This window comes from Nelusetta ayraudi, unplaced genomic scaffold (genome assembly GCF_046127955.1).
Source record: "Nelusetta ayraudi isolate G7.1 ecotype Tasmania unplaced genomic scaffold, CSIRO-AGI_Nayr_v1 ptg000002l, whole genome shotgun sequence".
Taxonomy (NCBI): domain Eukaryota; kingdom Metazoa; phylum Chordata; class Actinopteri; order Tetraodontiformes; family Monacanthidae; genus Nelusetta; species Nelusetta ayraudi.
In genome coordinates this window covers 12,828,521-12,849,724 of record NW_027466052.1, presented here as the reverse complement: position 1 = coordinate 12,849,724, position 21,204 = coordinate 12,828,521, and the positions used below count along the sequence as shown (strand labels likewise).

Below are 21,204 nucleotides of genomic sequence, written 5' to 3'. Positions count from 1 at the left end.
CTCCCATGAGCACTTGCCACCGCACGCCCCTCCTCTCCCCCATCGCCGCCCCACTGGGCGAGACCACGCGTGTATAGACGTCATATATCAGATTGTATACATACATGTGCGTCTACGCATGCGTGTACCGTCGAAAACAAAGCTAAGATTGTTCAAAATCAGACCTTTGCGTTCGCTGGGATTTAGAATTCTAATTGGGTGTTTATAATTTGTTTAACATAGAATCCCTGCATGGTCTTGTGTCTGTTTTTATTGTCACTGTTACGTACTTAATGTCTAAAAATGCTTAAAATCAACACGTTGCAAAAAAAAAAAAAAAAAAAAAAAATCAACAGCAACTCAAGTATCGTATAGTTTTGTGACCTGTAGTATCCCAGGTTATATTAAGCTTGAAGTGTTTTATAGACTTAGAACACACATCATACAACACTTCTTTTTCACAGAAAAAAATAACACATTGTTTTTGTGGATAATATCTTTATTCAGTTAATTTGTTTTATTTAAATACTCAACATAGATAAATGCTGCTCTATATTTGCTACAACCCCATCAAAAGAAGATTGACGAGCGTACAGTATCTGACTGGATAAAAGTTGTCTGTGAAAATGTGATTTTTAAAATATTTAGTCTGAACAAGTATCTGATTTTTCTTTTCCTGCATCATGACGAAAGCTTGCAATGTCTTCCAATCATTCATCTCATATGATCTCGAAATGCCATTAAAACACTTAAAAAAAAAAAATAAAAAAAAATCATAGACTCTTGGTATGCTGTAAACTTCAGTCTAAACAATAAAGGCAACGTTTTCAGTTTATTAAAACGCAAAAGGACTTCCATGAACGTGAAGCTAAAAATCAGCTGAAGATGCTCATTCATATTAAATGACGCGCCTCCTGAAGTCATCCATGCCCATTTAAAAACAGAGGCTTTACATATGGTATAGTTTAGACACTAAAGTCTCCATCTACAAAACAGAGAGAGAAATACCAGCACAGTCTTGTCATAATCTCTCCATCAAAAACAACATATTACAACACACAGAGCGTACTGAATCTTTGAGCATGTGTCCCAACATGTGTGAGTGCATGAATAAAAAGGTGCTGAGGAGCAGTGACCTCCTTGCGCTGCCTCTCCACCCTTTCTTTTTCTTTCCATCACCATCCTAAAACACTCCCAGGTTTAAAAAAATTCAGCCCCAGCCACCTTCTACCTTCTTTGGTCATCCTCGTCCTCCTTGGTGGGTTTTCCCCCATAACATCCTCATTTTCGCTTTTGGTCCATGTTGGCGACTGTAACCTACAAGATGAGTCTCTGACCAAGGATTTTGCGATTAATCTCAGCCAAGGCCACGGAAAACACAAAAGCCTTTTCATCGGAGAGACTGGCGTAAATATCCACTTCCTTCTCTTGTTTCTCTGTTGAACAAAAACGAAATTAAATAGATTAAAAAAAAATACTTTTCTGGATAATAAACAATTTCATTGTAAACTAATCACAGATTTTGTGAAGATGGAACTCAAGCTTGGCAGATTGAAAGGCTGAAGTGACTTCCAATGTAATGGTCGAGCTTACTCTTACAGTAATTGAGTGAAGCATAACATAGATAACGTCTTCACTGTTGCACTGACTGCTAAATTATGGAGTAAATTTACGTAACTGAGCCACTAAACCTGCTTGTCCTCTTTCCTCGGCCTTGACAAATACTGTTGTTTTGTCGTTAACACGTTTTCAAACCACTTATTCAAAATTACCCTTTCATCCTGACTGAATAATGATGACGCTACAGTCCACATAGCACGCAGCAATAGCCTGAGTAAAACAGATTGGATTATCTAATCTAAAATCATCTACACACTTGTACTTGATTTTTTTTTTTTTTTACCTTTTCACCTCAGTTGTAAAACGGCTACTTACTTAAACAAGTTCTACATTTTATAGTAATATATCGTTCTGGTAAAGGAAACTTAATTTTAATCTAAAGTGTGATACATAATCACATGGAATTTATAGGACTTCAAGCTGTGACAAAACAAAGACTGAGAATTACCACACTTTGTTCAGATAAAGGAATTATAAATCAAATCATAAATCATCTATCTCACCTTTTTCTTCTTCTTGTTTTCTGACGCCAACAGTTTTCGGTCGGCCACGGCCCCTTCGGATTGGATCCGATTGGCTGTTGGCCCGTGATCTTCTCCTGTTTTCCATGTCGTTGGTTAAAGAAGAATCGATCCTCTCTCTGCGGATGCGCTCTGTTCTCCTCCGCTTCAATTCCAGTTTGTCTAAGGACGGCAACAAGGAGAATAGTAATAATAATAATCAAACATCAAAAGACTTTGACTGGCCCGTGGAGAATTTCTCCTTTGTTTGGTAAGACCAAACCAATAGGACTAGATTTTTTTCATGGCAAGCATATTGCATAGAAAGGTTCCATTTATTGGGACAAGCCTTTCTCAAGAAAGCAAGCCTCCAGGCTCCATTTGTCATGAGTGGGACGGAAGCCTCGGCTCACCTGTGCGTTACAAATCCATTTCTTTCATAGACCAGCTTTCAAAAAGGTCTGTTGATGTAAATTCAAAGTGCAGCTGATGGAAACAGTGGAAATTATGAAATAATAATAAAAAAAGAGGGTGAAATTTGAAAGGAGAAAAGCCAATCACCTTTCAAGCAAATCTATTTATTACATTTAAGTAGACCAATTACACGTAGCACAACCCCCCCCCCCCACTCCCGTTCCCCCGCCAAACATAAATGTGTTTGCGTTTGATTCATTGTTTTAAATATTGTTGTAAAAATGGTTAGAAATATTGAAAAAAAATCAAAAAAGGAGTACCTTCCATGATACCTAAATAATGTAGTCAGGCTTTATGTTCATTCTGAGTCACCCATAAAGAATAAACCAGAATAAGCTTTGCTTCTATTGACATACGGTCAAACAAAATGATGCAAACAAAACAATAGATAAATAACTTTGGTGAGATTTGGTTGCCCTCATGCAATACCTGCGATGGCTGGAGAGGAGCGCTCGTTTAATTTGGCATTCAGAAGTTTCCTGCTGATAAACACGTAACCACATGGGCAGGACTTGCACGCAACTGGTATCTGGAGAGGAACAAACAGGAAACGTACTGTACATGCAGGGGAGCTCATCACAGAGGGAATCACAGACTCACAATTGGCTATTGTGCGCAAACATTTACGTGGTTTCGACAGCATTACATGGAAATGACGTCGTCATTCAAAGTAGCTCACGCCAACTAAATCGAGAGCTTGTTGTCCCGTGAACGTGCACGTCACATTTCTGAGACCCCGTAAAGTGTGAGATCTCTTCACTTAAGTCCTAGCTTGTTATAAATGTATGATGATGCACAAAGGTTTTAAAACAAAAATTTTGAAGTGATCAAATTTAATTTTTTAAAATAAACTCAAAATGGATGAAGACCTATGTTGATGACATACTTATTTTCTCAATGCACAGTAGCTTTTCTAGGGTACATTTTTTTTTTACCATAAATATTATTGTGAAGTTATACTACCTGCAGTTGTTACATGGTACTTGGGAAACACTTGTACAGTATTCATTTCACATTTCTCTGAAACATAAAACTGGAAGGTCCACATTTCTTTGCCAGTTTCTTTTGGAAACTTTTCCGAATTAGTTTTGATGCTTTCATGTTCAAACCAAATTACCTTGCCGTTCAATTAATGACATTTCACTCTTTCGCCGCCGCAGGGTCTGTTGCAATTCATCATGTAACCAGTTTCATGTGGGATTAACTCACTGTTTTTATCAGTCTATTCTTTTGGCTGCTCATGTATGCAACCCACAAGGATGTTGAAATCACTCTTCGACAGGCTGTGTATTGTGTGCTGTGTGTGTGTTTGTGTGCGTAGGTAACATATTACTTCAAAAAGCCAACAACCATCTTTTATACAAAATCTGATGATATGTCATGCAAAAAAAAAAAGAAGCAAAAATCAATGTACAGAGTTTATAGCGTGAGCAGGTTTGCTCACAGGTATTACGTAAAAACACCTCACGAAATACATTTAAAAACCGGGTCATGTTACAACTCATTGGGACGTGATCAAATCACAGGGTGTGACAGAACAGAGTGTTGCTCTGTTGGCTCAGATGATCCACCCCAAAGGTTTAGCAGCTCGATAAAAAGGCAAAGTAAGCAGGTTTCCCTTTTAACACAGTAACATATGGACACTTGAAAGAACAATGATTCTCAGTCAACACAAAAGACTTACTGCAGTGTGTGTGTGTGTGTGTGTGTGTGTGTGTGTGTGTGTGTGTGTGTGTGTTCATCATACTATTCATTCTGCTCTGACCTTTTTTTGTTTCTTGCTATACATAGTCAGGATATTTATATTATACTTTACATTTAATTTTGTGATTAACTGCAAACTATTACTGTCACTGTGCATATTTATTTCACTTTTAAATTATATAGTATAAAGTCACTGATTTTAGTATCGTTCGTAATGATTTTTATTTCCAGCAAGAATATGAATAGTCTTAATTTATCAATTCAACAGTATGGGTTGGAGGTGGATTGGAAATGTTTATGAAAGATAGCGCTCGATAAACCAGTACACGATGTTGTTGATTGGACATAACCAAACCCCTAACTTGAATTTGAAGATTTTGGAGTTTTGCCTCGAAAACACATTAACTCACTTTCACACAAAGGCACTTTTTCAGACTCTGGCACAATACGCAGCACCTCTTAATTCGGGGAGAAAAAGTCGAAAGACTACGTTTGTTTTCGACACATTGTTTTGAAACTTTGAAAGTCTCTTCCTTGCTTGTGGTTTGCCTGAGACAAGAAACTTCCATTTAAAAATTATGAAATTTACCAAACAGTACAAATGCGTATTTCATGCACAGCACAAAAATAATCGTATTGGTGGCTGTACGTGAGTACGTGAGTGTAGTAAAGGTGCAGACACGGGGGGAGAAGATAAGAGTGCAGTTTCTACAAAGAATACCAGCAGCTAACTTGCTGAGGCTTTTGACTGGGATTTGGCGTGTTTACACGTGTGCAAACGGGGCAGTCGCTCAAGTGCCATTTCCGTCTTGATTGTGAGTGATATAAACACAAAATAAAATAAAATAAAAAATTTGAGCCGAGGCGATCGGCAATAATATTGAAAAATTTTGATTAAAAAAAAACATTTTTTCTTACCTGTTGGTCGCACTCGGGACAAGATTTAGTAGCCATTTTGACTTTCTTTGTTTTATTTGTCGACATAGTCCGTTTCCTTTCGGTGAATACACCGACAGCAGCCGTTTGGGTAGCTTAGCGTTATCAACTTTTATTCCGAATTCATGGACGACCAAGAAATAATTCGCCTCGCTGGACAACTTAGCTCATGGTGCAGGACGCCACTACGCCGCGGGAAGCGAGATGAATGTCAACTCACCACCTATAGAACGCACACACACGGGGGAGAAAAAAAATTACAGTATATAAGAAAAGCTAAATCAGCACGCATGCGCATTGAGCCGTCTGCTGGTGGTAGTTGGGCTGCCTTTAAGTTCATTGGGAAAACTAAACACAGCAGTGTTTATAAGAAGCCTCTCGACGTTTTTCCTCCAACATTCCATATGCTCAGTAATTCTTTGCTTGTGTGCTATTCTCTAATCAATCGTGTTTTGTCTTGTTTTTATTTTACTGTTATTTTGTTTTTTATTTCGTAAATATTTGCGGTCCCCAGTAAATCTTGATTTATTTATTTCTTTTGTTACGGAATAAAATTCCAGTTATTGATATACCGAGTCTCGTTGAGAACTTTTCACGACTAATATTATTTTTCCTGTATCCCCTTTGTTGTTATTACTTTGTTGTTGTTGTTGTTGTTGTTTTTTTTTGAAAAATAGACGTATGACTCTCTATTATGCGCTATTACTCGGCATTCATCAAATGGTATCTGACTGGTACTATGACGACTCGCACTATCGGAGGGCTGTAGTTCTTCGCGGTCTTCAATGTCTTTCCGACTTTACACAACTTCTCAAACGCGAGACGTTGATTTATTTTACGTTGATTCGTTTGTTGTTTTCCAGAAAACCGCCCTGTGAACAAAACATGTTCTGGTGGACGAATTGACCAGCCAAAGACTTCAGCACGGTATGGCAATATTGACAAGAGAGCAAGATGTTTGCTTCCAATGCCGAGTGTTTAGCAACAAGACTTCAGTGTCACCAGCAATGTGAGCCATTTTGGAATTGGTGCAATGTTGACATCATGCTTTCCTTCCAAACAGCTGAACATCCGCATGTAAACACAACGGGGGAAAAAAGAAAAAAGAAAGTCCCTGACCAGGGCTGGTGATGTACACTATTCTTGTATCTAAATGTGTAGGGGAGGGGGCGAGCTTACAATCTTTCAAAGAATAACAAAATAATATTATAAAAACAGCGATGACCCAAATGGGAGTATAACAGAAATAAAATAAATGCATGAGGGGGAAATTGGTGCAATGGTGCAATTCTGAAACAAAACATAAGGAAAAGACAAGGGCCTATCTAGCTAGCATAAAAGAAAAAAGTAAATTGATACAGGGGGAAATTAAAAGGTTACATTGAGTTGCACTCTTTTATTATCGCCATCATTCACTACAGATTAAGTTTCAGTCATCCAAATGACAGATGGGGGAGGGGGGGGGGTTCCATCACACAATGATGGAAAGACAAAATAAAAAGCAAAGCTTATACTCACCATTCAGGTTTAGCATATTTGTAAAACGACACGTGTAAAATTGTGAAGCGAAAGGTGCAAAAAGTGCATCAATAGTAGTTTGTGTGCAAAGTGCGAGTGTCTGGTGAAGTCATTTGCTTTTGGAAAGGGTCTGACATGAGGAGCAAAAACAGAATCTGGCTGACCACTAACCACTTTACCAACTGACTTTGCACATTTCAAACAGTACAGATACAACATATGCATTTGTGTGCGGCTGAGAGATGTAATGATTAGAGTTGATAGCTAAAACAGCTCAGGCCCTCTCCATCTGCTGTGTCGCAAGCTTGGCATTTAATGTTTACGGGAGGTCATCATACCAAACCATGGCGCTTGCTGAAGTCATCAATATTTCAAAGGACCGTGTTCCACTGAGGTTCCTCAGCAATCAGCTCAATTGGAACACTGCATGGCTTCAAAGTGCTCCAAAAAGCTATATTGTCACAAAGACTGGCCACTATCCTTTAACACGTACCGTACCAGCTGTTATTGGTACAATGGTTTGAAGCTCAATAAGGATTAGAAGAGAATAACAAAGCAGACAAAGTGCTGGATAAACTAATTAATTACAACAGATTCAAAAGCAGTTATTTGCAAGCACCAAATGCTGAACTTGAACACCGACGATGTATACACACCAGTAACTCAACGTATTAATAATGATAGGATTTTATTATATGCATATGTCGTGTGTAAAACTAACAGAATGCAAATATGTACTGTTAATTTCAATTTTCAACTCAGCAAATGACAACAATAATTTCTATTTAATCTGCTTTTTTCTTGATCTGATTTACAAGTGGGTTTACATACAATTGGAAAGGGGAACAAATCAACAAAATGGACCAAGGTTGGAGAAATCACACGGCGCAAAAGACAATCCCCCCTGCAAGGTATGGCGAGCAAATCTGAGGAACGGCTGCGTCCTCACTTCCACAACAGTCATCTGACAGGGCCATGTAACAGGGCATCGTGAATGGAAGTCAGACAACGTCAGACACGACAACTGGTGCAATCAACATGGAGTTAACTGTAAAAAAAAACAGAACTTAAGCAGTAGTACATGCACACGTCCGCATGCAAGAAAAATGAGGTCAGTTGACAGGTGACAAAAGCAGAAATTAAAAAATGTGAGCGCCTGACGCTGTTCAGGAGAAGCATTGATTTAGTATTTGACGGCAGTTCAGCTGAGATGGTGTCATGCAGTCAGTGTGACAAAACTCTTCTGATTTGACTGAGTGTAGCCAAGTTGTTCCGCTGTTTGCGTGCCTGCCTGTGTGTCTTCCAAGGGGACAGATTCTGAGATCTTTAGATTTCTTTCTCAGGGGTAGAGACCAGCTTGCCCTCCAAATGGCTGTAACGCCACAACTAATGCTGCGGCCCATTGATACATTCTCCTCTCAATGTGGGAAAAACGTGGACAAGCTGACGGGTTGATGGCTCAGTGGATGCGCAAAAGAATGCAAATACAGACAAGAAAAATAACAGTACAGGTGAAACACAAATTGGTCAAACAGGAGTTTTTGTTTTTTGTTTTTTTAAAAAAAAGGGAATGGTGCCTAAGACTCGTGCAATGTTGTTGGCACACGCGTAAATGAGCGCCCTAATCTGTCGCAGAAAACCAGTCAGACGGTGAGGAGCAGCAAGGAAACAAAATGCAGAAGAATCAATTTTGAAATCATGTTCTTTTAGCTCTTCCTGACATTTAATTTTATTCCTGACCAGGGCAGCGGGACTGTGTGTGTGTGTGTGTGTGTGTGTGTGTGTGTGTGTACTTCTATTCATAATATTGTGAAACAATCTATAGATGAGCTCCAGATCTCGCCAATCTGCAGTGATTTTAAAGCACCAAGCCCTCGTAGGCAGGGCCCTCGGACTCGGGGGACTCCCTCTGCAGGCGGAGGTGCTCCAGTGTGTTGTGGAAGTGTTTGTTGATCTGCTCCGTTTCCTCACTCGCTTCCAGGTTGGGAAGATCTTCCCTTATCTTTTGGATCAGTTGGTTTAATACCTGGACGGTCACCTGAGAGGAAGGAGAGAAAGGGCGGGAGACTTTTGTTCAGAACACAAACTGGTGGTTGTCGCAGAATAGGCGAGAAGATAATAATGCAATGTCGTACCGCATCATTTTCCCTCTCGTAGAAGCAGACGTATCTGTTGAGAATTTCGATGAAGAGCTGAACTTGCAGCGACGGATCCATGCACTGGTTGGCAATCTTCAAGGCCTTCTTTAAACACTCCATCACCCGCTTTCCATCACGGATCTGAAAAAGGATCACAGGTAGTTATAGTTTTCCAAAGTTTTCAGTATTCCAAACCAAACTCAAAACCTTTCTGTTCTCTCAGGCTTACAGGAAGTGAGTAGTATCTGTGTGATGTCCATGAGTGTGTGTGTGTGTGTGTGTATGTGTGTGAATGTGTGATTATATAGCTGCACTGTCTCAGGTACTGTCGGTTATGTGCGGCTATGTGGGCAGAGGTTTCTTTATAACTGTGTTGATATTCTGTGATTGCATTTTTATTGTTGTTTCATAATTTAATTGTTTCCTGTTCTTAAATTTCAAGCACTCACTTCAAATTTTATTCTATGTGTGTAATTGTGCCAACGCCTGCTGTGAAACAAACAGCCCCAACCAAGATTTCAGCAAATCATTTGCCATTGTCATACTTTCATTTTTTTTTTTGCTCCAATGGCCAAATGAAATTCTTTAAAAACCTGTTTACTTTTGGTCCAACTCACCTCTTCGCCATTTTTGTCTGTGCTGCGACCGGACCAGAAAAGGTGGGCGCAGATGCTGACGGCTCGACACTGGTCGGGCTTCTTCAGTAGCTTGGAGGCGGCGAGCGCACACTGGGTCCTCAGCGGCTCGTGGTTTTCCTCACTGAAGCACCGCATCCGCTCAAAGGTCCCGATAATCAGCGTGATAGCTGCCAACTGGGCTTTAGAGTCGCTGATCTCATCCTCGTACAGAGAGAAGGCCTACGGGGAGGTCGGGGTTGTATTGAGTGAGTGGGGAAACAGAGATGACATCTTATTCAAAAGTTAGGCATCCATTTTCAATTTTGTGAGATTTATTTTTAGAATCTTAAAAAAGAGACCTACACTAGATGATCCGCTAAAAGTGTTTTTTTGCCATCTATATCGATATCGAAACATCAACCCCAAAAACATCAATTATCGTATCAAATTTGAAAAATATCTCATCGCCCATCAACATCACAGACCACCTCCTCGGCTGTCTCGTTCTGCGCCCCACCGGCCATCAGAGGTTTTCCACAGAAGACGTGTGTGTGTCTCAAAATAGGTGTGAATCTGATCCTTTGGCCGCCCGTTACGACAGAGAACCTGACACTTTTTCACATATCCTACCTGTGACATGAACTCATAAGCCACAGTCTCGTGGTTCTCAAAGCCAATTTCGCCTGCAGCCAGCGCCCCCTGCAGGAATAGTCGCAGAGGCAGCTCGGCGAGCTCGGCTTTGATAAGTGCACTGATGGTCTGGTGAGCGAAGGAGAAGATCTTCTGGCACTTCTTTTCCCACTTGTCATCCTGACGGAGGGCAAATGTGTGTTAGAAATGAATCCAACAATATGGACAAACAAAGTGAAGAAGGAAAGAGACGCGGCAACGCACCAGTGAGGCGTTTTCTTTGTATCTGAAGGCCAGCTGGTAGGCAGCAAAGACCAGAGGGGGGAGGGTGAAACGAATCCTTTGGTTTCCACCTGCTCCAAAGTGTTTCCGCGCTGTGTTCAGGATCTGCAAGGAAAAGTGGGAGGTTTATTTCGATCAAATACTCCGCTTGAGCATTTGAAGAAATCTTTGGGGTGTTCTAGGACCCACTAGGTATTGCTGGTCCGGGTCATCTGAGTAAAGCAGATGGATGAAACGACCAACGAGGCTTTGCTCCTCAGCAAAGTCCTCGGGGTCGGGTTCATCTGCCGGCTGGTCGGGCTGGTCCTGGATCAGTGTGGAGACCAAGTTCAAGATGGCGTCCACCTTTGGGAAAGCACAGAAAGACGCTTTAAGCTGATGTCCTTGGTACACTGAACCAACGCAAAGTAAAAGAATCACAATTAAAACTGTGCAATGACTGTCCGTATAGCTGCAGGAACAAACACAGGACCACCCCATTATATGGCAATGGGTGTGTGTTTTTTTAATCAGTTTCTGTTATAAGCAAGATCAAGTGTCACTTTATTTAGGTAACACTTTGTGCTTGTGCCAAGGTTTCTTCTTTCTATCAAGTTTTGATACCCACAAATACGACTTTTGGATTTTAACACAGAAAATAATGACAAAAATAAATGAAATAAATAAAATCTAGTTTTGATTTTGTGTGTCATAACCAAGTGATAATGACCTATTTAATTAACATTGTTTCCAAGACCCAGGCCTTCAATACTTTGCAGGTCATCCTTTGAACCCTGATATTAAAAGACAAAATGGATTTAAATTTCAGATTTGGCCAAACAGCCAAACTCAAACTGTGTGCTAAGATTTCACTGCCACATTATTAAAGCATTCGCAGGTAAAAATTTGAGCTGACATATTTTATAGAATTAAACTGCAATATCTAATGATGATTTGTTGTTCATAACATATTTCTATGTTGTGTCTGGTGATGCTGGGTTCACGGTTTCTGAGTCTATTCTTTTCACGCTGGCGTCAAAGCCCAACCTGTTCTTGAGCCACAATGGTTGTGTTGTATTCCAGCGTGTTGCTCAGCACGTAGCAACTCATGCTCTTGCGCGACTCATAGTCGAAATACTCAAAGAGCGGTGGGAAGTGCTTGAGCTGCAGCACGGTCAGGATGTTGTTGTAGGTGTCCACTGGAATCTTCAGCAGTCGGGTGAGCTCCTTGGACACAGCGCTGCTGGTTGCTATGCTGTGGTGGAGAAGGAAAACAAGCACAGGCCAAGAATACGTTTGTTACTGCTCCCTGTTGCATCCTCTGTATCTGTGTCGCACAGAATTATTTCTTAACACGCATGGAAACCCCCCGCAAAGTCAGACAGAACATTTCTCTCTGACCAGCGCATCGTGAAGGTGTCGGGGGCTTACTGTTCCAGGTTGAGCTTGTTGAAGATTTCCACAGTGCCCTCCAGCACCTTGTCTACATAATCCACGCGATCAGGGTAGCATTTCATGGCCAAGTTGATGAGGGACACCTGGAGGGAAACCACGTCCTCTGACGGCATGTCCTGGCGAGACTGAAGAGGGAATGAAGGGAAAGAAACATTCAGTGGCAGGCCCAGCATTTCACGCCATACTGACATCATATTTAGTCCCCCCCACATTAATACACCTCATATTACCCTCAGTATGGCACTACGGCTTGAGAATCCATACAGAATGACATGTACACTACCAGACAAAGGTTTGGACACATAAACTGCACACCGTCAGTTGTTTGAAAAGAGGGGAGAATCCTATTGTTGTCCGTTAAATGTTTGCGTTCTGTGGGCTCTATGCTTAAGCAGCTTGTTGTCAAACTAAACTACAGCAAAACAAGGATCCAAGACAAACAAACAATCTACAGAGCAGCATTTTGGCAGAGCAGAGACATTAAAACAAACGTCACTCACTTGAATGACAGTGGCCACTTGCTGAGAGAAGATGTCAAACAGTTTGATCTCGGCTGGGATGCCCGGGCCGTCCTCTCGGTGAGCGAACAGAGCAAGTCTGCAGGCAGAGCAAAGCGGTCGTTTAACAGGCCTTAAACTTTGTAACGGGCTTTTGTTTTTTCCACCCATAGGTCGTGTCGGGCGAAGAGTCAAAGCGAACCTGTCTATGAGGGCGATGATGATGTTCTTGACATTGACGTGTTGATGGAGCTCAGCGCAGGAGCGCAGGAACGGGTTCAGAGTCTGGAGGTGGAACTCATCAGGGAACACCTTCAGAATGGAGGGAACGGAAAGAAAACATTGAGCTCAAAGTCAAAGGTCGAAAACTCAGCAATGTGCATAGATCTAAAATACTACCAGTGCAATAACTGTGCTGCTTTATAATTATAGTTGTACTATTTTTACTCAGGTTCACGTCCACTATGTGCACTGTATGAGTATGTATGAGTATGTGGATACCGCTGCTGCCAACACTGTTCGCAGCATTGAGGGATTGATAAAGGAAATATCTGTCTATCTAGATAGATAGATGTATCTATTTATGTAGATCTTAACACAATAAATAGTTCAAAACTTATCCAGTTTATTAGTCACTAATTTTATTTTAACGGTTCTTCATGTAAAAAAGATATATTCTACAAATAACATTTGGATGCTGGATTGGGTGGAATATATTTTTTTAAAGAAGTAATGGAGCTGCCTTCTACAAACTGAACATTTGTATTATATGTCATGGATTACTTGGCACAGTAACCAAACCAACTGCTGCAATGGATCCCGTGTCTCTACCTGAATGATACACTCCATCAGGTACTCCTGGGCCAAGGAGTCCCTGCAGTTTACGACCTGCTCCAACACTCCAGAAAGAACAACCTGCGGAGAGAGACAAGAGGACGCACTGTTGGCGAAGGCCAAGTCGCTCCAGCAGATCATCAGAGATCACTGGCGGAGGTCCAACCGTTTTCAAAATGCTCAAGTTAACCATCATCAAAGATTACATAAGTCTAGGGCAGGCATGGGCAAACTACGGTCTGGGGGCCATATGTGGCCCGTTGAGCTTTTCAATCCAGCCCACCGAACTTACTAACTACTAACTTCCTAAATTATATTAATAGTAAGTAAGTAATAAAATAGCTGTTTTTAATCAATTTTGTCATTGTCAATGAGTCATTTCAATAAAGAGCTAAATACTGCAAGGCTTCAAACACAGATATTTTAATTGACATTAAATCACATGTTTTCTACATAACCCATGATATATTTTCTCCGCCTATGAGCCGGGTCACCAAAACACTCCATCCATCTGCTCCTGCTCCTGCTGCCTCTGTCAAATGTTAGAACCCATTGTGGCCTACCAGTTAAAAAGATTGCCCAGCCCTGCTCTAGACTCTGGGGGCAAACCTGATCAACACTTTCCATTTTGTTCCAGCAAAACAAAATTTGACCAAACTTAGGCAACTTGGTATGACGTCATACAGACTGAAAGTGCTGTTGTGGCCGCGCCACGCACCTGTTTGTACTTGTCCACGTTGACGCCCTCCAGCTGGCTGAGGCGAACCAGGTTGGTGCCCACCAGAATCCTCAACTCCTGTCGCTCCTTCTCCCTCTTCTCTCGGTCCCTGCTGTGGCCCTGGTGTTGCATCCTCACCCACAACTTGTTCATTTCAGCAAAGTTCAGGAGAACAAAGTCGATGGAGTCGTTGATTTCGCCGGTCATTTCCTCAGTGCCCCTGTGGAGTGACAGACAGTTGTGTGGCCAATATGCTGAAACATTCAAGAGCCAGGTTTCCAAACAAGAAAAAATATGTTAAGAGTCGAATGTTTGTTGCATAACAGTCGGTTTAAGTAAACACCGTTAAAATGTAAACGCGCTTTTCCCCTACAGACTACTTTCTAGTTAAAAAAAACCATAAAAACACAACACAAATTCATTATTTTTTAAAAAGAGAAAGAAATCTACGACATGAGATGTCCGGCAAAATTTATAATTATAAGGCAGATTTCAGCTATATTTTAATGCAAGGATGAAGCTATGAGAGGCTTCAGCCTGTAGGACAGGTCTGCGATGCATTGAGACATCTGCGGCTGCACACGGGCCACACTGTTTTCAATTTAAATCCCCATTGCCTCGTAAACATCTTCAAATAAAACACTTTTTTTGTTTGCCCCTAAGTGTTTTATTTCACACTTTTCCATGTAGTTGATAATTTCCGTTTGCTTTTTTTTCCGCTTAATGTTACAGTCTTACACCAGAGATCCACAAAACTACAACAGCGAGAATCCAGTGCATGAGCGCCGGTGTCTGCTGTGAACGCAACACGGCATCGAGTTTCTCACTCTGGCTGCTCTCCGTCGTCCGGCAGGATGTTGCGGGTGCACTGCAGCAGGTAGTTTCTGAGGAAGAGCCCGCGGAGCGGATGCTGAACACCCCGACACATCTCCACGAGGTCCTTCAGGATGTCCTTCCGAGACTGCGGGAAGGACCTCACGTACACGACGCCCACCGTGATCAGCAGATATCTGGGGGTGAGAGGAGCAGAGCGCAGGTTTGATGGTGGGTTGGGCGCTCAAATAATAAAACTAAATTAAGGCCTAAAAAAAAGAATGTTGGGGGGGGGGCATGAAAATTTTTCTTCCTCCAATGTGGGGCGTGACAGAGAAAGTTTGAGAACCACTGCCCTAATGCCATGCAAGTCTATGGGGTCAAAAGTCAACTTTGTCCTAGAGACATGGGGCCACTTGCAGGTTCATCGGGATCCCTCAAGACACAGCCACGTCAAATTTGGGGCTTCTAGCCCATGAGGAACCCCAAAACCCTAACCCTAATTCCAGCAGTAACCCTAACCCGAATTCCAGCCTTATCGCTAACCCTAATGCCATGCAAGTCTATGGGGTCAAAAGTCAACCTTGTCCTAGAGACATGGGGCCACTTGCAGGTTCATCGGGATCCCTCAAGACACAGCCACGTCATGAAATATTTTCTTCCTCCAAGGTGGGGCGTGACAGAGAAAGTTTGAGAACCACTGGCCTAATGCATACTGTAGTTGGTTGTAGTTGGTTACTACGGCAGCGACGGACCGATATTACCTAAACTACCGGCTCATGCAGCTTGTATTGCTTCAGTGCACAAAAGTAAAATTTCCTTTCTGCTGAGAAACTTCCTCAAAATGCAACGTAATGATGATACATATAAATACATCACATATAAACTCACTCATAGCAAACAGGCACACAATGAGGTCCAGTGTCCAGACCACTGCATTAATAAGGTGTTGGAGTGAGATCTATATTTTTAATACGAATCATTTAGTGAAGGACTCAAACTGTCAGTTGTCAGCTGGCACATCGGCTATCAGCTCAGGAAAGCCTGATGCAATGAGCCCAGCTTCTTTCTAACAGCGAAGCATATGGCTCATCAATTTAACATGCCATCTGCATCGCCGAATCCGTATCAGCAGACATCCAAAGTGAATTGTGCCCCCAGCTAATTTGCGTGCTACACCTTGAGGTCATACTCACAGTCTTGGGATGATGTTGCCTGCGTACTGGACCAGCTCGTACAGATCCGCAACCTTGCGTCCTTTGGCGAACTCGTCAGTCAGGTAAACTTCTAAGTAATGGAGTTCATCAGAGATGGCCATGTCTGAAAGGACTGTTCAGGACCAGGAACAACTCCAACGCGGGTCGTCGTACTAAAACAGAGACGACTGCTTTCCCGCGGTTAACAAATGATTTGAAGCAAAGAGCTGCAGTTTACAATTCATCGATCAAACGGTGAAAAACGAACAGTGAATTAGCTCTCTGGGGTCAAATCAAATGCGAAGAAGCAATTCTTTGTGTTAATTCCAAGTCAGATTGACATCCCAGCGTTGATCACGCCGCAATGCAGTGTGAGAAAAAGGATACAGAGCTCGTAGTAGCTCTTTGGGGAAAGCATGGAGGTCCTCAGCTCCCCCAGCATGTTTGAAGCGTGTTTCAGAGCATCCATCAGCTTGTTCTTGTCCTGCATACCACGCAAAAGAGTCACAACCAAAACTACTTATTTCGGGTATAAAAAAAATCTGTTCATGTAAGATATATATATATATTATTGTATATATTTATTTTTTGCCGTATCGCGAACGTTTTTTAAACACAGAAACTGTCGATGAGGAATCCTTTTCTAAAGTACGCACACTTAAAGTGTGCTTAACATCCACCTTATCAGTCAGTGTCTTTCAATGATATCAAGAGTCCTTGTTATTTGTCAAGAGGACCCAGGGGTAAAACTACTGTGAAGACATCAACATCCATTCAGCGCCGCCACACTAGAGAATCTGAGATTCCGCACGACATTCTCCCCCCCCCCCGAGGGTCTTTTACACCGGCAACATCTCAAACAGTACACTGCTGAGGGCTTTACGACCCGCCTGTGGTGGTGCACAGAACATTTGTGTAGCACCACGGACATAGAGCTGCATCAAAGTGCATCAAGCTCAGCCGCTACGTTGAAAGGTGCTGTTCTGTGACTGGGGAGGAAAAGCAAAGGATTAGCAAAAGCCACAAGGACGGGAGAGGCTTTAGACTCGAGTCTTCAAATTTAAATTCCTTTTTGAAAATGACTGCAAGAGTGCATAAACAGGAGAGAGACGCGCAAAGAGGTGCGAAGACGAAAAGTTTGTCAAGGGCACATTCTGTGCGCTGAAGTTCTCCAAAGCCTACGTGACAATTATTAAACAATCTATATTAAGTGATAGAGGTATGCAGTACAGAGCAGCGACTGGCAAGCAAACTATAACGACATTAATACAAATCTGGCAATCCTACCAGACATCTCTTCATTTGGAATGACTGCACTTTGACAGCCTGCACAGCTTCATCCAGAAGCTTCTCCTGCTCGTCCTGGGGAGACTGCGTGGTTGGCTGCAAGTGCACAACAATGAAAAGCGTCATTCACATATGGATGAATATAAATCTAAACAAACAAACACACACACACACACACATACAGAGAGCGATATATATTTCTGATGAACTGACTGATGTCACTCATTGGCTTTATCACAACTTGAAAAATGGGTTGCTGACTTAAATGATGCAGGAGTTTTAAAGTATTGGCTCATTGTTACAGTGAACGGAATTGCGTCCAGACACAATTTTCATTATTCTAAAGGTATCAAAGACAGTTCATAAAGAACATAGAGGAATGCTAATGTATTAATGTTATCCCAACCAATTCAATTAGACCTATGGAACCTCAACACATAAGTCAACGGTTATTACAGAGCATGCTCGGTGATTTGCAGCCATATATTGCTGGCTGAGGAGGGTACAATGTAAACAAAGTGATTCTATGGGAATATAAATGACCTTCATCCTCAGCCAGTAACATGGCTGAGAAGCCTCCAAATCAAATGTTCAAACACGGTCATCCAAATCCAGAGAATCCCACAAACCGCAACTGCTACGCAAACGTCCGAGCTGCTGTTTATTTGCATTTAATCGGAGGGGACCTAAAACAAGAGTTTGCGGGTGGTGGCGCAGTGATATTTTTGCACACTGACTGTCGTGTAACACGACAGTTGTATTTGAGCACGGGTGTATTTTTTATTTTTTGTAAAAAAAAAAACAAAAAAAACAACCCAAAACAAACAAACAGGGATAACACCCCCGCTGACGATATGACACGATCCCAACCCATTACCGCAGCACGGGCCAACATTTACCTTGGGCTCGAAAATATAACGACACGGCAAAGCGGAAGAGCAAGCTAACAACAGCTAGCACACAGTTGTCACACCGTGTCACGTCCGCACCTCAGCTTGAGGAGGTTAGATCCTCCTGCTTCACTTAAACACCCGAGCTTGAGGTACGACATCGTCACTGATTTCTGGGTTTGTTTGTTAGAACACACGAACGAGGGAAGAAAAAAAAACAAAACCCCGAAGTGGAAAACAGCCAACTATACTCTGCTGCTAGCTGCTGCTTAGCCTGGCTGTCAGACGCTGGTGCCCGTGAAGCAGTTAGGCCATAGAAAACACGCACGTCTGTATTTTTTTTTTTTTTTTTTTACACCACCCGCGAAGCAGACACTTCGAACAAATAACTGCGTGAACGAGTTAGGCGGGTGCCCACATCTGGGTGCACGCACTATGTCGATAGAATGTTCGGAAGTGTGCTGCTTACCATGGTTGTTGTTAGACGAGTATCAGTTCGGTCGCAGGAGAAGCTGGCCTGTCATGTGACTCGCTACTGTGGCGCTGCCCTCTCCCGGTGTTTTGCCGAGTACTGCATCCGCGTCGGGAGTCGCTTCCCGTTGCGGGAGCGCGCACCGACAGGAGAAAACAAATAATAAAAAAAAAAAGTTTACGTTAGTTTTGGATTTATTCTTAGCTTTTGCATACAGGCTGCTGGGGCTAACAGCGTTATAGCTATTTCTGAGTGAAGTCCCCCCCCCCCCCAAACAACTAAAACGCTACTTGATCTACATCCTCTTCCGTTGCTGGACCCCGGAACCTGTGTGCAGTTGTCAGCAACAATACAAACTTGAGCGTAACACCTGTCTCAAACGTTAATTACATATTGATAGGAAGTTCCAAAACATTTCTGAAGCCTAACCTATGTTTTCTATTTTATTATCACAGTTTTTAAAGTTTAGCTAACTATGTAAAAAAAAAAAATAATTCTATAATGTAGCAGGAAAAAAAAAAATCAACAGAAATTAAACTGTTGAATTTGAAGTTTGAAAGTCCTCAAATTTGCCCATTAAGAGACAAAATAATTGATAATCACAATTAGATGTCAGGGTTGAATGTAATCTAAATTACAAAATCACTGAACAACTCGTCAAGAGTGTACACTGCATTCGCTCGACAACCACTGGGATTGGCTCCGTGCACCTTTTGCAACCCTGAGTGCAGGGAGATGTTGGTATAGAAATAAAAAAAAATAGTGGCTATAAAAAAAATTCTGAAATTGTGAATGAAAGCATGAAACGAGTTTTAATAGGAGTTCAGATCTCAACGTGGACAGATTCTCCAGTTTCTATGGGGATGAATGTATAGATTAGCCATGAACTGATAGCCATGGTGATAGGTTGTGAAACTATGGCCTCTGTATGAGTTCAGAGTGAAACAATCAGGTCAGTCAGTCATTTTGTTAGTCATTGTGATGTGTGAGTGGATTTTTTTTCTTTTCTTTTCTTTCTTTCTTTTTTTTTTTTTTTAACACAACAGCAAACAGATTTCAATCAAATCTCCTGTTTCTTTCAGATACTGGTCTTCTTATCGTCTTGGCTTTACGAGCCAAGCAGCTGACACACACATGCTTGCTCTACCAATTATTGCCCACATGATTTCTCTGACAATTTAAAACTGTGTGAAACATTAATCGGGACATATCTTAAAATGTAGAAATTCTGAAAAGAACCTTGTGACACATTTGCGGCCTGAAGGTCTGCAGTTCTGTCACAAGAGGGCAGGAAAAGTCCTCAAGGCAGAATGACAACTGCCCGTTTTGTTCAGAAAAGTTTGACAGTAAAAAATCTCTGAGGCGCCAAGAACAAAACTCCTGGTTGCTCTGTGACCACAATTATAGTGATTGAGCAATGGAAACTCCAAAAGGGAGGTCTTCCCTGTCGTGATGAAGACTAAACTCAGCAATCAGTGGGCAACATTTTGCTCTCCTCCTCATTAAATGAGTCAGTATCACACCCAGCCTGCTGCTGCTGCTGCTGCTGCATAGAGGAGCAGTTTTGAACTGCTTGTTGTGAAGTTAGTTGTGAATCTGAAATCAAACTGATTCTAAAAATGAGCCATAAAATTCTAAAATGTGGGGGACTCATTGTTAATACAACGCAAACTGTAGGTAAATGCTGACAATAGACTTGTGAAGTATCAACATGTTGGTTTTTTGGTTCCTTACTTTGGGCGTGGCAACATTTTTATCGTGACACAAAGGCAAAACAATATTGATGATAATGATAGAAACTGACTAACACATGGTTTGAGAAGAACCCTCATTTCTTCCTCACTTGATTCTCATGTCAAAGACCCCAAAACTCTCCCCACCTCCACCCCCAAAACACAAACACATGCAATAAGTTGTGCATTCCCATGTCGGGCAGAGCCCCTCCCTTCCTCCCCTCTACTCAGATAAACCCCAGCGCTGGAGTTTCCAGCAATCACTCCCACATATCCTTCCTGAGAAAACACAAACTACCCCTCTTAATGCATTGCTATTACTGACTTATTGCTTTTTTTTTTATATATATATATGTTTTTGGGGGACTATGGATGTTTTGTAGTCTCCACTGAGCTCACATGCATGACTGAACAATTACATTTTCTCTCTGTTTTTTTTGTGGTTTGCCTAAAATGTGTGACTCTTATTTTTTCCTCTTATTTCCGGTTATTTATTTGTGTCACACACGCACATGCACAGAGAGAGAGTGAGAGGGGGGCAGGAGGGGGGGGGGGAGAGAGAGAGAGAGAGAGAGAGAGAGAGAGAGTATGTTTGTTGGTGTTGTTGTTTGTTTTTGTTGTCGTCCTCTTTTCTACTGTATCATTGCTGAAATTCCCCAAAGTGGGATTAATAAAGGCTCCTACTCTATTCTTTATGTAATGTGTAACTGTACGTGTATAACTGAGGCCCTCAATATCTGAGGTTACAAGTAAAGAAAAAACAAGAAATAAATGCTTCCGCAGAGCAGGAAGTTGTGATGCTGATTCCAGCATTAGTCTGAGCTCTGTGATACATGCCACAGTTGCAGCACAGAGGTTTTTGGTTTGAAGGTTTAGGAGCTATATTTAGCGGTTGTATTTATGACGTCCCATTGTTACTGGCACACGATCCC

General features: G+C 41.8%; 2 protein-coding genes across 2 annotated transcripts; both read right to left on the bottom strand.

The window, feature by feature from the left end:
• Nucleotides 1-745: 745 nt before the first annotated feature.
• On the bottom strand, nucleotides 746-5,525 carry cunh16orf87 (chromosome unknown C16orf87 homolog). The gene is made up of 4 exons (XM_076024984.1): nucleotides 5,196-5,525; nucleotides 3,003-3,102; nucleotides 2,103-2,282; nucleotides 746-1,415 (listed from the first exon to the last, which is right to left on the bottom strand). The coding sequence occupies exons 1-4, from the start codon at nucleotides 5,259-5,261 to the stop codon at nucleotides 1,297-1,299; spliced, it is 465 nt and encodes a 154-aa protein (XP_075881099.1). The 5' UTR covers nucleotides 5,262-5,525; the 3' UTR covers nucleotides 746-1,296.
• Nucleotides 5,526-7,402: 1,877 nt separating this feature from the next.
• Nucleotides 7,403-18,693, bottom strand: vps35 (VPS35 retromer complex component). The gene is made up of 17 exons (XM_076024958.1): nucleotides 18,537-18,693; nucleotides 17,178-17,273; nucleotides 16,278-16,374; nucleotides 15,891-16,014; nucleotides 14,709-14,891; nucleotides 13,882-14,101; nucleotides 13,161-13,244; nucleotides 12,532-12,641; nucleotides 12,333-12,429; nucleotides 11,809-11,957; nucleotides 11,425-11,632; nucleotides 10,588-10,743; nucleotides 10,381-10,503; nucleotides 10,117-10,296; nucleotides 9,487-9,726; nucleotides 8,867-9,010; nucleotides 7,403-8,769 (listed from the first exon to the last, which is right to left on the bottom strand). The coding sequence occupies exons 1-17, from the start codon at nucleotides 18,537-18,539 to the stop codon at nucleotides 8,590-8,592; spliced, it is 2,394 nt and encodes a 797-aa protein (XP_075881073.1). The 5' UTR covers nucleotides 18,540-18,693; the 3' UTR covers nucleotides 7,403-8,589.
• Nucleotides 18,694-21,204: the final 2,511 nt, after the last annotated feature.

Coding starts and splice junctions, on each gene's coding strand:
- cunh16orf87 (XM_076024984.1), bottom strand. CDS start 5,261: ATGTCGACAAATAAAACAAAGAAAGTCAAAATGGCTACTAAATCTTGT. Junction 3,103..5,195: donor GTCCCGAGTGCGACCAACAG/GTAAGAAAAAAT, acceptor GTTCCTCTCCAG/ATACCAGTTGCGTGCAAGTC. Junction 1,416..2,102: donor AAAACAAGAAGAAGAAAAAG/GTGAGATAGATG, acceptor TTTGTTCAACAG/AGAAACAAGAGAAGGAAGTG.
- vps35 (XM_076024958.1), bottom strand. Junction 14,102..14,708: donor GACGACGGAGAGCAGCCAGA/GTGAGAAACTCG, acceptor GTCACTCCACAG/GGGCACTGAGGAAATGACCG. Junction 11,958..12,332: donor AAGTGGCCACTGTCATTCAA/GTGAGTGACGTT, acceptor TTCCCTCTTCAG/TCTCGCCAGGACATGCCGTC.